Consider the following 13,137-nt stretch of genomic DNA (forward strand, 5'->3'; position numbering starts at 1 on the left):
AGATGAGCCTTTCATCCATTTATATGTATATTTGTATAAATGCAGATTAATGTGCATTCTTCAAACAGATCAGAGGACAGATGGATGGAGGAGGAGAGAAGCTCCTTCTTAATCATATAATTAATGATTAGGTTTCTCAAGAAGCTGAATGATATTATGTTTGTATGAAACCTTCATCAGTCTGTTCAGGTGTGAGTTGAATCTAGATATTATCTGCTGTGTTGCCCTCGTTATGACAAGTTAATAAAATCTATATTAGATGAAATATACTTTATTCAATGTGCACTGCAGATGTAATATATGTGAATCATTTGAATGGTTTTAAGTTTCTACATCTTCTCTGGTGTTGTGATGATTCTGTCTTTCATCCAGTTTGAGGCTCGACACATTAATAACCGTGAGAATAATGAAGTATATAAATAATAGTTTGTGTAATGACTCATTCACCCGGTGGGGGAGGTTAACCCCTCCTCCAACCACAGGGAGGGGGTGAGGAGGGTAGAGCGACACACAGGCTGGGGGGGGAGAGAGAGAGGACACTCACTTCGACGCGCTCCGCTCCGGGACCAACTTTCCTCCTCTTCCTCGCTCCTTGTCCCGCGCGTCGCTGTGCGCTCCCCCGGCTCCTGGTGCGTGTCTCCCCGGGACGTGAAGCTCTCCGCTCGGGCTCCTGACTTCCTCCCTTGTCTTCCCTTGTCCTCCGCTGTCCCCCGTGTCCCCCGTGTCCTCCCGGATCCGTGGCGCAGGTGCGGATGATGGCGCGCGGCGCCCCGCTGCTGCTGTGGCCGCTGCTGCTGCTCTGCGGGCGGCTGTGCGCGGCCCAGCGGCTCCAGAGCTCCGGGCTGAACGGCTTCAGCCTCCACCCGCCGTACTTCAACCTGGCCGAGGGCACGAAGATCACCGCCAGCGCGACCTGCGGGGAGGACGAGGCCGGCAGGTCGCTGCGGGACCTGTACTGCAAGCTGGTGGGAGGCCCGGTGTCCGGGGACCCGAGCCAGACCATCCAGGTGAGACCCGGAACCAGGTCCTTTAATATCAGAGAGTCAATTCAGTGTTAATGAAGACTGATAATGAACACACTGAGTTTGACCTGAAGACTGCTCTTCATGTTACAGAGTTATTACAGTCAGTTATTAAATGAGGCTCCTACAGCTTCTCTGATGACCTGATGTCCAGCTGTTCAGAACTAACATTAATAGTGTGATTGTGGTGCTCAGGTGAATAAGTGTTGTGACTACATCATGTTTCTATAGAGGCTCTAAGGTGAAATATCAAATAGTTGCGATTCCTTCAGTTTTTCTATAAACACAAACTCATGTAAGACAGACAGACCATGAATAAATGGAATAAATGAAACCAAGCCGGAGCAGCCTCCTGGTGTTTCACAGGGAGGGCAGCTGGAGGAGGTTATTGGTTCTTTGCTCAGAATCACATGTCTCCTGTTTGATCTTCTTATCTTTGAGAAGCTTCACCTCAGAGTCACTGCCGCTCCTCTTACTTCTCCTTTGGTATCATCAAACCTCTTGTTGTGAATCCCAGCCCTCGTGTGAAAAGGAGGCGCTGCTCCCCGGAGGGCACAGAGGAGGTCAGCAGGGATCTCCCTCTGCTCGGCCAGCTCCTCATTTCACCTGACTACACTTATATGAGGAGCGACTCCACAGACGCTGATAACCACCACGTGCAGATGAGTTTTTAATGTGGGGATGAGATTGTGAGCTTGTAAAAAGGAGCAGGAGGAGCAGGAGCAGGAGCAGGAGCAGGAGCAGGAGCAGGAGCAGGAGGCCTGCAGTGTGTCTGACAAGAAGCCTCCAGGTATCAGGAGTTCCCTCCACAGAGGGTTATTGCAGTTTCATGGGTTAAACATTAAATCAGGCCAGAGGGTGATAACGTGCTGGCTGATTGCCCTCTCTCTCTCTCTCTCTCTCTCTCTCTCTCTCTCTACTCCTTCTCTCTCCCACCTGTTCCCTACATTCCTTGCGGTGACTGACCCGTGTCGTCCAATCAGAGCCCGGCGCGGTGCCTCCTCTGGACGCGGTGACGCTCGTTAGCAGATCTGAGAACCAGAGTTGATCCACTTGCTGCTGCAGCACAGGGGTCATTAGAGTCCGTGATCTGCTTCTGATTTAATATTACAGAACACGTGACTTATGATTCGATCAGACGCCCAGATGTTAAGGAGGTGAGATAGAAGTGGAGTGATCAGCAGAGGGACTCAGTGAACAGCAGGAGGTGAAGAGTCCGAGGGAGAAGAAGAACTTCATCGTTCAGTTTCTAACTTAACACGATCTGCTGTGAAACCTGGTTCTTTACCAACTCAGACCTGGACCCGACCACGTCCGTCCCCCGTCCCCACGAGGACGATGAGACGGACTGTCCCCTCATCAGGTGGGATCTGCCTGAAGATGACATGTTGCTGCTCAAAGCTCAGGAAACAACATGAAGCCTAGAAAATCTGCTCATTAGCTGGAGGAGCTCTGCTTTATGTGTTCAGGATCAGAGGGTCAGTCCACTTTGCTGAGCTATTGTGGGTCGGCCCACTTGTTCTTTCACTGCACCCCCCCCCCCCCCCCCAACACACACACACAAACACACACACAGTCAGAAAACACACGCAGGTTAATCCTATTTTGATTTGAATGTGAGATGTGAGAGTGTTTTTATTAATTAAAATCAGCAGGAAGATGTGTGTGTGTGTGTGTGTTTGTGTGTGTGAGTGTGTGTGTGTGTGTGTAAAAATCTCCTTTTTTGTTAAATTCCCTCGGGTTGGATTTTAAAGCTTCGTCTTTCTGCTGTCTATGAATAGGTCGTGCACGTGAGTGTGTGAGTGCTGATCAGAGGAGGTTGAACGTGTGTCGACCTGTTGTATCTGCTGAAGCTTCAGGGAGCTTCATTCTCCAGAAACCCCCCCGAGATCATATCACTGCAGCGTTTCCTCTCCTGAGGGGGAAGCTGCTGGACGGCTGAGAGCTTGTGACTGCTGGAGTTTGAGTTGATGGATGGAAGTGAGACGATTGTGTAACTCTCCCTCCTCTCGTTGTGTAGTTTTGTGCGTTCACTGCGTCAGAAGGCTGATGTGCCTGATCTCCACCGGTCGTGAAGCTGTGAACGACAGTCTGCAGGAACCTCCACCTCCTCTCTTGATTAGTCCACAGACTGGAAGGTCAGCTCCCAGTGGCCTTTTGGCTGATGACAGAGGAATGAACGGATGACGTGAAAGAAAACTGAGAGAAACAGTGAGAAAGAGAGCTTGACAGAAGCCCCCCCCCCGACGTCTCACTCCACCAAACACTCCTTTAGAGATGTCACTTCCTGTCGGCGAGCTCCCGGTGAGGGCCTCTGTGCAGCGCCACCTTCCTCTCCTTTTTAAAACCCCTGGATCTCCTGGGCTGGGAGCGGCTCGGTGCACGACACCAGAGCAGATCACACCCGGTGGCACGGGAGGCTCATCACAGGAGGAGTGAGGAGCAGAGCCCAGCTGCCTGCAGGTGGAAGAACAACTCATAACCTGCAGACGTTTAACTGTCTGTGAAGCTCGACTGTGAAGTCCCTGAAGCTGCTGCTGTGATGGAGCTTCTTCTGTTCGTCTGTATCTCATGTGGCTGTGGTCTTGAAGTTTATTCATGTGGAATATTAAAACGTATTCAATCCCAATAGGTCGGGAGCAAAGTGAAGCTCATGGTCGTCCGACTCCTTTAAAGAATGGTCATTAGAATTAGATTGAGTTCACACAGTTCATTAAGTGTGAACACCAGAGCATCTCCGGTTGATTGACAGCTCTGGGAGAGACGTGGTGGAGGGGTGGAGTCAGAGGCCGAGCAGCGACCTCTGACCTCAGTGACCTGAAGTGATTATATCTTGTAACTCTGCCTTTTGTTCGGGTCCCTGCTTGTTTAGTTTATGCTAACGCTTACACAGCCAGCAGGGCTCGGGGGCAGAAGCTCCCACACATTATGTGAGAGGAGAGAAGCTCTGGAACCACAGAGCAGCTTCAAGTGGACACCTTCACTAACCACCAGACACTTCCATTCATCAGCTGCTGAGTGAGAATCAAGAGATTCTGATGGAGAGGATTCGCTCACAGATGTTTGGAACTGAAAGATCTGGATTGAGGCAGGTTTTATCGTTCTCACAGATAGAACCTGCAGAACATGTGAGGAACATGTGAGGAACATGTGAGGAACATGTCAGGAGCATGTTCCTCACATGTCAGGAACAGGTCAGAACACGTCTGTAATTCAGTTCAAGTCTTAAAACATCTCGAGTGACAAATGAAAGTATGAGAGCAAACTGCTGTATTTTAAATAAGGGGTATGACTGTTTCATTGGCTCCTCCCACTGAGCAGTGCTGGTTGAGACAGGAGTGAGAAAGTGAATGAAGTCAGAACAGGCAAACAGAAAATGGGGATTGGATTTATTAGACAGGTAAAACTCACAAGCAGAAATCTAATCCCGGAGGCGGGAGCGTCTGTGAGCGAGTCCCCGTCCTGAGGAGCTGATAGAAACCTGAGCCAGGTGCTCCGGGGACAAACAGGAGAATGTCCTCCTTTCAGAGACGCTTCCTGAGACTCCCAGCTGCAGCTGAGACTTTAAGTCTCCGGCCTCACTGAGGTGTGAATCAATAACATCCTGTCCGAGTTGCTCCATCATTCATTCTCCAGGAGTCGTTTTTATTCTAGAAAGATAATTAGATAAATGTGAAAGAGAAAGTCCAGACCCAGTGAACAGAGACTGTGACTCTCTCTCCAGCGTGAAGGAGCTGAGGTTTGTCCTGAAAGTCTCCAGACTTATCTCCAGGTGTTTTAAAGACGTCAGGAGCAGTGGACGGCTGATGAGGAAACTCCAGCACTCAGTCACTCACGGCCTCGCGGCTGCTTCTCATCCACAGCACTTTGGTGTTTCAGCTCGTCCAGGACACACGGGTTCAACGCGAGCACTAAACGACTTTCTCCTGAGACAGGTTGTCTCCCGTGTCCTTTCCGTCCTCGTCTGATTCCCACTTGTCTTCTCTGTCTCCTCAGGGCCAATACTGTGACATCTGCAGCCAGGGGGAGAGCGACCGGGCTCGTCCCATCACCAACGCCATCGACGGGACGGAGCGCTGGTGGCAGAGCCCGCCTCTGTCCCGCAGCACGGAGTTCAACGAGGTCAACGTCACCCTGAACCTGGGACAGGTAGGACGGACACTGGGACACACAGCTCTGTGCTGCACTGTGCTGTCTTCAGATCTGTAGCTTGTTGCTCCTGATGATGAAGACGAGTCTGGGATTCGTCTTCTGCACTTTCTTGTGTTTTCATTTGTCTTGAGATGAAAAAGTGTTTTTCTGCAGCACAAACATGTTTCACTTGTCTTTTTGCTTTTGTCTGAAAGCTCGTGGACACATTCTGTCCCTCTCTCTCTCTCTCTCTCTCTCTCTCTCTCTCTCTCTGTCTGCTGCTGGCTGGTGAACTGTCGGCCTCTTCACTCACAGAATGAACGATGAGTGAGTCCGACCTGCAGCCTCCTGCAGCTCAGCCTGAAAGCTGCAGGTTTAGAGCCGCTTGCTTTTGGCCGGAGGCTCAGTTTGTTGTGGCTGCTGTTCATTGATACGTGAGAAGGAAACACAAACATGTTGCTCGTCTGCAGGTCGACACACACACGAGGAAACACTGAGGAGCAACACAACACACACACATGAACCAGGTTGTCAGTCTGAACGTCGCTCTGTGAACAACCTGGTTTCTGAATGTGACTCTTTGTGTCCCCTCCTCTTGCTCGAGTGGAGAGACACTTTGTGTGTGTGTGTGTGTGTGTGTGTGTGTGTGTGTGTGTGTGTGCGTGTGTGTGCGAGTGTGTGAGTGTGCATGTGTGCGTGTGTGTTTTCAGGCCTGGAATTCAGGTTTCCCCTTCATCCATCTTTCACCCCTTTTCTCTTCACTCTTTGGTCGCTCCTCTTCCCCTCTCTCTCTCTCTCTCTCTCTCTCTCTCTCTCTCTCCCTCTCCCTCTCTCTCTCTCTCAGTCTTTTAAAGCTTTATGAGCCTGTTTACATGTTGAAATGATAAAATAAAACATAGAAAGTCTCTAAACCTCTGAGAACAGGCGTCTCGTGAGAGATCCTGTTAAACTCAGTGAATAATTCAGAACTAGTCTTAACGATGATTCCTCCTCATCACGTGATCTCATGACGTCACAGCCTTCAGTGACGTTTCTCTAGGTTTCTATATTTATAAACCCTTTGGATCAATATATTTAAATGTTTTTTGATAAGCACATGTCAGATTTTTGTCCTTGTATCATTAATTTCAGTAAATTGACTTACAGAACATTGAGGCTCAAGTTGAACAGATATTAGATTTGCAGAACTTTACATTTTTAGTTCACTTTAGTCGTGTTGTAATCACGTTGTGGTTCAACTTCTCTAGAACTTTAAACAGATTGATGCTAACTACACCAAACCTGCAGGTTTCAGTTTGTTTTGTGTTTGACTCCAGATCCAGAATCAGTTTGATTCTTCACATGAATCATATCAGCAGCTTTTCACGACTTAACGGAGAGAGACAGTAAACATGGAGGTGAAGGGTCTCCAGTTACCAGGGCTCAGTTTGTCTTGAAAGAATGTAGGTGGGCTACGGCCAGGGATTATGAGTGTGTGTGTGTGTGTGTGTGTGTGTGTGTGTGTTGTGTGTCAACCCCCTGCCTCTGGGTGAATGAAAGACAAAGAGAGGAGGGAGAGATTGGAATGTCAGTAACCTGTCTCAACCCGTAGAGGGGGAGGCTCGTTAAATCACCCACCTGCCCCCCCCCCCCCCCCCCCCCCTTCATATATGCAGTAAAGTGGAACATATATGATCCAGTAGAAACTTCCAGATCCTGCTGAACTACTGTGGCGTCTTTCACTTTCATGTGGACAGTAACACAATCACACATTCCCAACGTGTCCCTCGATGTCCAAGGACGAGATAAGACGAGAGGCGTCTCAAGGTGAAGACACCTCGTCCTCCTCGTCCTCCTCGTCCTCCTCGTCCTCCTCGTCCTCTTCCTCTGTTGTTTTCTGTCGTCCGTCTGTTTGATTCTTTAAATAACGATCATCAGCCCCCCCCCCCGCTCACTGTGGTCTTCAGATAAACCGTCTCAATATAGAACCTTTCTATCTCCTCCACTTTCCCGTCTTCTCTCTCCTGCTATCTCCTCCTGGCATTCTTCTTCACCATCACCCTCTTCCTCATTGGCCCTGCTCCTCCTCTTTCTCCTCTTCCTCCTCTCTTCCATCTCCTCTTCTAGCGTCCTTTCTTCTTCTAAGTCTCACTCTTCATTCATTCATCACAAACGTCCACTTGGACTCAACAGTGAGCTGGAATTTGGAATATGTGACTTCACAAGATGTGTTTTTTGACCTTTTGGATTTTATAAATTGATGAAGTGATGACATGCTATATCTCAAAGGTCAAAGGTCAACTTCATTATGATGTCATAAATCTCTGGTCTCTATTTAACACCATGACTCAGGAACACAAGAGGAGATTCTTACCATGTCTCCTGAAGCTTGGACACGAGTTTGAGAGTTAATTCCTTTTAACAACTAGACGCATAACAACTAAACATGTTATAGTTTAGAAAAAAGGTTTAATAAAAGATGTTGAGGATGAGAACCTGAACATAATTCTACAGAAAGTTTTGTGAGACGCCCGAGGCCGAGCAACATGCATCCTCCACGATGAGGTCGAGGTGGAACACAATTCACTGTTGTTGAGTTGAGACTGATGACATGTGCGCTCACGTGTGTGTGTGTGTGTGTGTGTGTGTGTGCGTGTGTGTGTGTGTGTGTTTGTGTGTGTGTGCACGCAGCTTCATTCCTCAGGTGTGTGGTAGTGGAAGTGTTGTTATAACAGGTGAAGGAGACGAGGTGGAAAATTCACGTAGAGCAATTAAAGGCAGACGGCACGAAGGAGCAATAAATACAGTTTGAAGGGAAAAGGAGGAAAATTCACAGGAAGGGAAGAGGAGGAGGAGGAGGAGGAGGAGGAGGAGGAAGGAAGGAGAGGCAGAACACTGAGCAGAGGAGGAGGGATGGAAAGAGGAGGAGGAGGGATGTTTGTCAGCCTGTTATTAGAGAGTGTGTGTTCTTCAGGTGGGGTCCTCTCTTTGTCTTCACTTCCTGAGTCACAGAATTTGTCTCCCTGTCATCAGACCTGTCAGAGACGTGATCTGAGGGACACCTCCGAGTCCTCAGCTGACTCCAGACCTGCTCTGGCCTCAGGAGAATCTCCAGACCTTCTCCTGAGGGATCACACAGGTCAAGGGTCAGTTTCTCTGGATATTCTCAGGAGTGTCCTGCTGATTGTGTAGCATCAGAATCATTTTGAATCTATTAGAAGGTTTAAAAACGACCTGTTGATTTGAGTTAACTAGATGAAACTCTATCCTTTGATTTGGGTGAACTGAGCCTTTGATCCTCCTCCTCACTCTGAATCCAACACTTCCCTCGGAGCTCGTTCCACATCTCTCTCGGCCGTGTCTTTCATTTCCTGTGTGATGACAGATTTCTCCGCGGCACAAACAAAGACACGCACACACATGCAGTTGTTGAAGCCGCTCCATTGTTCCCAGTGTGTAACAGAGAGTGTGTTTCCAACTGCTCCCGATTGAAAGCTTCCTGCCATCGATGTGGTGTGAACGGTTCCTGTGGAGAGCAGCCGGCTCCGAGGCCACAGCTCAGCTCGGTCCCATGAATCAGATCCTCTACACAAACCACTTTGTGTAGAGAAACAGATCCTCTACACAAACCACTTTGTAGGTTTGTGTAGAGAAACAGATCCTCTACACAAACCACTTTGTGTAGAGAAACAGATCCTCTACACAAACCACTTTGTGTAGAGAAACAGATCCTCTACACAAACCACTTTGCAGGTTTGTGTAGAGGATCTGTTTCTCACGTGCAGAGCAGTTTGGGCTGAAAAGTCGAGAGTTATTATTATTAACATTATTCATTTCTTACATGAATAAGATAGTTGCACTGAAATCATGCACCGGGGGGGCATCTGTCATGATACCAGAGATTCAACCAAACAGTCCAATACAGTGAGATGACAATGAGAACATCACCTGAACTCTCATCTCTCCGTTCTGTTCATCTCTCTCTCTTCATCTCTCTGTTCTCTTCATCTCTCTCTTCTGTTCATCTCTCTCTTCATCTCTCTGTTCATCTCTCTCTTCATCTCTCAGTTCTCTTCATCTCTCTGTTCTGTTCATCTCTCTCTTCATCTCTCTGTTCATCTCTCTCTTCATCTCTCTGTTCTGTTCATCTCTCTGTTCTGTTCATCTCTCTGTTCTCTTCATCTCTCTGTTCTCTTCATCTCTCTCCGTTCTGTTCATCTCTCTCTTCATCTCTCTCTGTTCTCTTCATCTCTCTGTTCTGTTCATCTCTCTCTTCATCTCTTCTGTTCTGTTCATCCCTCTCTCTGTTCATCTCTCTCTTCATCTCTCTGTTCTCTTCATCTCTCTCTTCATCTCCTCTGTTCTGTTCATCCCTCTCTGTTCTGTTCATCTCTCTCTCTGTTCATCTCTCTCTTCATCCCTCTCTGCTCTGTTCATCTCTCTCTTCATCTCTTCTGTTCTGTTCTTCTCTTTCTTCATCCCTCTCTCTGTTCATCCCTCTCTGTTCTGTTCATCTCTCTCTGACTCTCAGGCCACAGAGACTGGTCTGTTGAGTGTCTCTCTGACTCATGAAGAAGAGGATCTGGACCAATGAGAGGATCAAGCTTCTTGTTCTTGATCTCTGGTGGAGGAGCTCATGAGGCGTCTCTGTGTGACCTCACTGTGTTTGTGTCCTCGCTCTGTTTGGATTTGATCTCTGAACAGTTCTCTCTGATTGGATGATTTACATGTGCTCCTCATCATCATGTATTTCTTTGTCTCCTCTTGTTTTTGTCTCTTTCTGTTTCACCAGTTTCCGTCGTGACTCAGTCGACCGCTCGTCTTCCTCACATCTTTTAATAGCGCTCCTCTCTCTGTGTCTTTATTCAGCTTCTTCTTCTCTGTTGCTCCCTGGCTTTATTTTGGGGCTCGCTCTCTTCATCCCTCTCTCCTCGTCTCCTCCGTCCTCTGCAGCGAGGCCCTTTTCTGACGTCCTCTGGTTTCCCCGTCTGTCCCTCCGGTTCGGGGTTAATCGCTGTCCTCACACAAACACACAAACGCTGACACACAGTGCACATTTTTCAGTCATTCATTATGTGTACTGGGCAGGAAAATGAGCGGTGGGGGGATAAGAGGAGCAGAGAGAGAGGGAGGCAGATCTGACCTTAATAGGAGAGATTCAGCCTCGAGTGAAAAGAGAGAAAGAGGAAAGAGAGATGTCGTATTTAAACCAGAGAGAAGGAGGGATGATGATGGATGGAAGGAGGGAGAAGAGGAGGGAGAGAGAGCAGTTGAAAATAGTTGCTGATATTGTTGTCGTTGATGTCGGGTTGTGTTGACGTTGGCAGGTTGACACACACACGCTCACTTTCAGCTTCAGTTTGACGTTTTCCCAAACTGTGATTCATGAAGCATCGAGTGGAAATGAATCAAACTCATCATCTGAAATGAAACCTGGTGTTTTTAACTGTTTAGTGTCTCTGAGCCAATAAACATCAATTCACTGAAATACATGAAACAAACTTCATGAGAAGAACTTCTACATCTGATTTAATATGAATCCATTATCATCATCCTCACAGAAGATAATTATTATTTAAAACATTTTTGTAAACCTGTTCAGTGATGCAATGCAAGGAGGAGCAGCAGGGGGATGGGGAGGAGGAGGAGGAGGAGGAGGAGGAGGGGGAGGAGGAGGAGGAGGAGGAGAGGAAGACTCCAGCTGTGAAAGACAGAAACAGAAAGGAAGCATTCATACTCTGTGATTAAAATGTCAAATGCTGTTCTAAATGTGTGTGTGTGTGTGTGTGTGTATGTGTGTGTGTGTGTGTGTGTGTGTGTGTGTGTGTGTGTGTGTGTGTTGCACCTCGGTCGTGCATGAGTTCCGTTCCAACCTGCTGATCTGTCACAGGTCAAAGGTCATCGTCAGGCTATTCTGTTTTTAACTTCCTGGCGCTTTGAACTCCCTGACCGCCCATTACACACACACACACACACACACACCGACACACACAAACTCACACTCACACACACACACACACACACACACACAAACACACACACACACACACACACACACACACACTCACTCTCTCGTTGCCCTTGTCAACTTATCTCTTCACCTCTTCTCTCCCTTAATCTTCTGCTTCCTCTTCTTCTCTCTCATCCACTCGTCTTCCTCTGTCCATCCTTCTCCCCTTGTCTCGTCCTCCTGCCTCTGGAGAGAGAGAGCGAGAGAGAGTGAGAGAGAGAGAGAGAGAGAGAGAGAGAGAGAGAGAGAGAGAGAGATAGATAGAGAGAGAGATAGAGAGAGCGAGAGAGGTAGAGAGATAGCGACAGCCTCAGAGAAAAACAGAGAAAAATAGAGAGAGACAAGGAAAAGTTAAAAAGAGAAAATACTATTACAGGAAAAAGTCACTGTGCTGCTTTCACTTGTTCAGGGCCGGTCAGATGGTTCATGGTTCGATCTTCTCCAGTCTGTATGTTGTTGGTCCGTCAGTGAGACGGATTGTGGACATGTGTGATATAATAGTCAAGTATGTGTGTGTGTGTGTGTATTTGTGTGTGTGTATGTGTGTGTGTGTATGTGTGTGTGTGTGTGTGTGTGTGACTGGTAGTGAAGTGTTTCAGTCTCGTTAAGATCTAAACAATATTCTTCCAAAAGAAAATCCACAGTTGAGTGAATCATGTGAAAGGTTGTTGGACACAGCTCGTGATGAGATGTCTCCTCTGGTTCTTCAGTGTGTTGGTCCTCAGAGGAACCATCTTCTGATCTGATCCTCTCACATGTTATCTCAGTGCTTTCCAGAGAATCTACCACCAGAGAACATGAGTTAAACCCCTCAGTGAGATGTGCACTCTGGTCTCCAGCTGGAAGGAGCCCGATCGTCCTTTCAGCTCCGTCCCTTTGTCCTCTGGTGTTTGCTCGCCCGTCAGTCGTCTCCTCCTCAATGGACCTTCATCACGTCCTCGTGTCAGTGAGAGCGTTCAGCTCCTTCATGAAAGGCTGCGGTGAACAGACGTGGAGGAAACAGTTGGTTGTGAACGGCTGAAGTGACTTCTCGGGGAGATAATGGAACTCAACAGGAAATGAATGACTGAAGGACATTCCATAAATCAATGAGCCACTTGAGAAGCATCGAACCCACCAGCAGGGACGTGTGTCTCTGTGTTTGTCCTCATGAAAGTCCGTCTCTCATTGTGCAACCCACAGATAGAGATGTTCTCCTCCTGCTCCTGGTGGTTGTGGGATGTGAGCTGGTCTCAAGGTCTCTGTGGAGCGCTGACTCATCCTTCATGCTGTAGACCAAACAGAAGCTGTTCAGACCAAACATGAAAAACAAACCTTCCTCTCACTTCCAGTCTGGTTGAGATGGAATTTAACTGCTTCAACTGGCAAACGTTCTGTTTTAAAATGGAGCCGTTCTTAAACTAGTTGGTGTTTGAGACGTGAAGAAGCAGAAGGAGACTGTTTGGGTCAGACTCTCTTTCCTGCTGTTTCCTCACATGGACTCACTCTGACATTTCACCAGGAGGTAAATCCAGAAAGGAGAAGATCCAGAAGATCCAGAAGATCCAGAAGATGTCCAGAGACACTGACTCAGACATTTGTTCTCACAGACAGAACCTGCAGAACACGTCTGTGTCTCTGAGGAACCAGCAATGAATCCAAGAATAAACTGGATTTTATCTAAAGTGAGTAGAGTTTGAAACATGGATCAAACTCTGCAGTGCGTCAATGAGACAGTTCTTATCTCCACCAGCTGTTCTGAGCTCAGTTTGATAAGATGCTGGTTCCACGTGGAGGACCTGGCGTCACATCAAGACGCTGGTCCAGTGTCTCCAGCTGCAGGGTGAGGACAGTGTGGAGCTTCCTCTGGAGACACAACCCAGACAGGAAGTCACTTTGTGCCAGGATCATCCTGAGTGACACCAGAGACGCTGCCAAGCCACGCTAAGAATAGCTCGATGCTAATGTCTGCCTGCTATCACACAATGAGCTCATTGAGAAGAAGTGGAGTCACTC

At 47.9% G+C, this 13,137-nt stretch overlaps 1 protein-coding gene across 1 annotated transcript in view; it reads left to right on the forward strand.

Annotated features, from left to right (window-relative positions):
• Positions 1-540: 540 nt before the first annotated feature.
• Positions 541-13,137, forward strand: part of lama5 (laminin, alpha 5) — a 72,613-nt gene continuing 60,016 nt past the window's right edge. The window contains exons 1-2 of the mRNA XM_062391384.1: positions 541-1,007; positions 5,019-5,171. Coding sequence (XP_062247368.1) covers positions 753-1,007; positions 5,019-5,171 — 408 coding nt within the window. The 5' untranslated portion in view covers positions 541-752. The remainder of the gene's footprint in view (positions 1,008-5,018; positions 5,172-13,137) is intronic.

The sequence above is a fragment of the Platichthys flesus genome, chromosome 7, assembly GCF_949316205.1.
Source record: "Platichthys flesus chromosome 7, fPlaFle2.1, whole genome shotgun sequence".
Taxonomy (NCBI): domain Eukaryota; kingdom Metazoa; phylum Chordata; class Actinopteri; order Pleuronectiformes; family Pleuronectidae; genus Platichthys; species Platichthys flesus.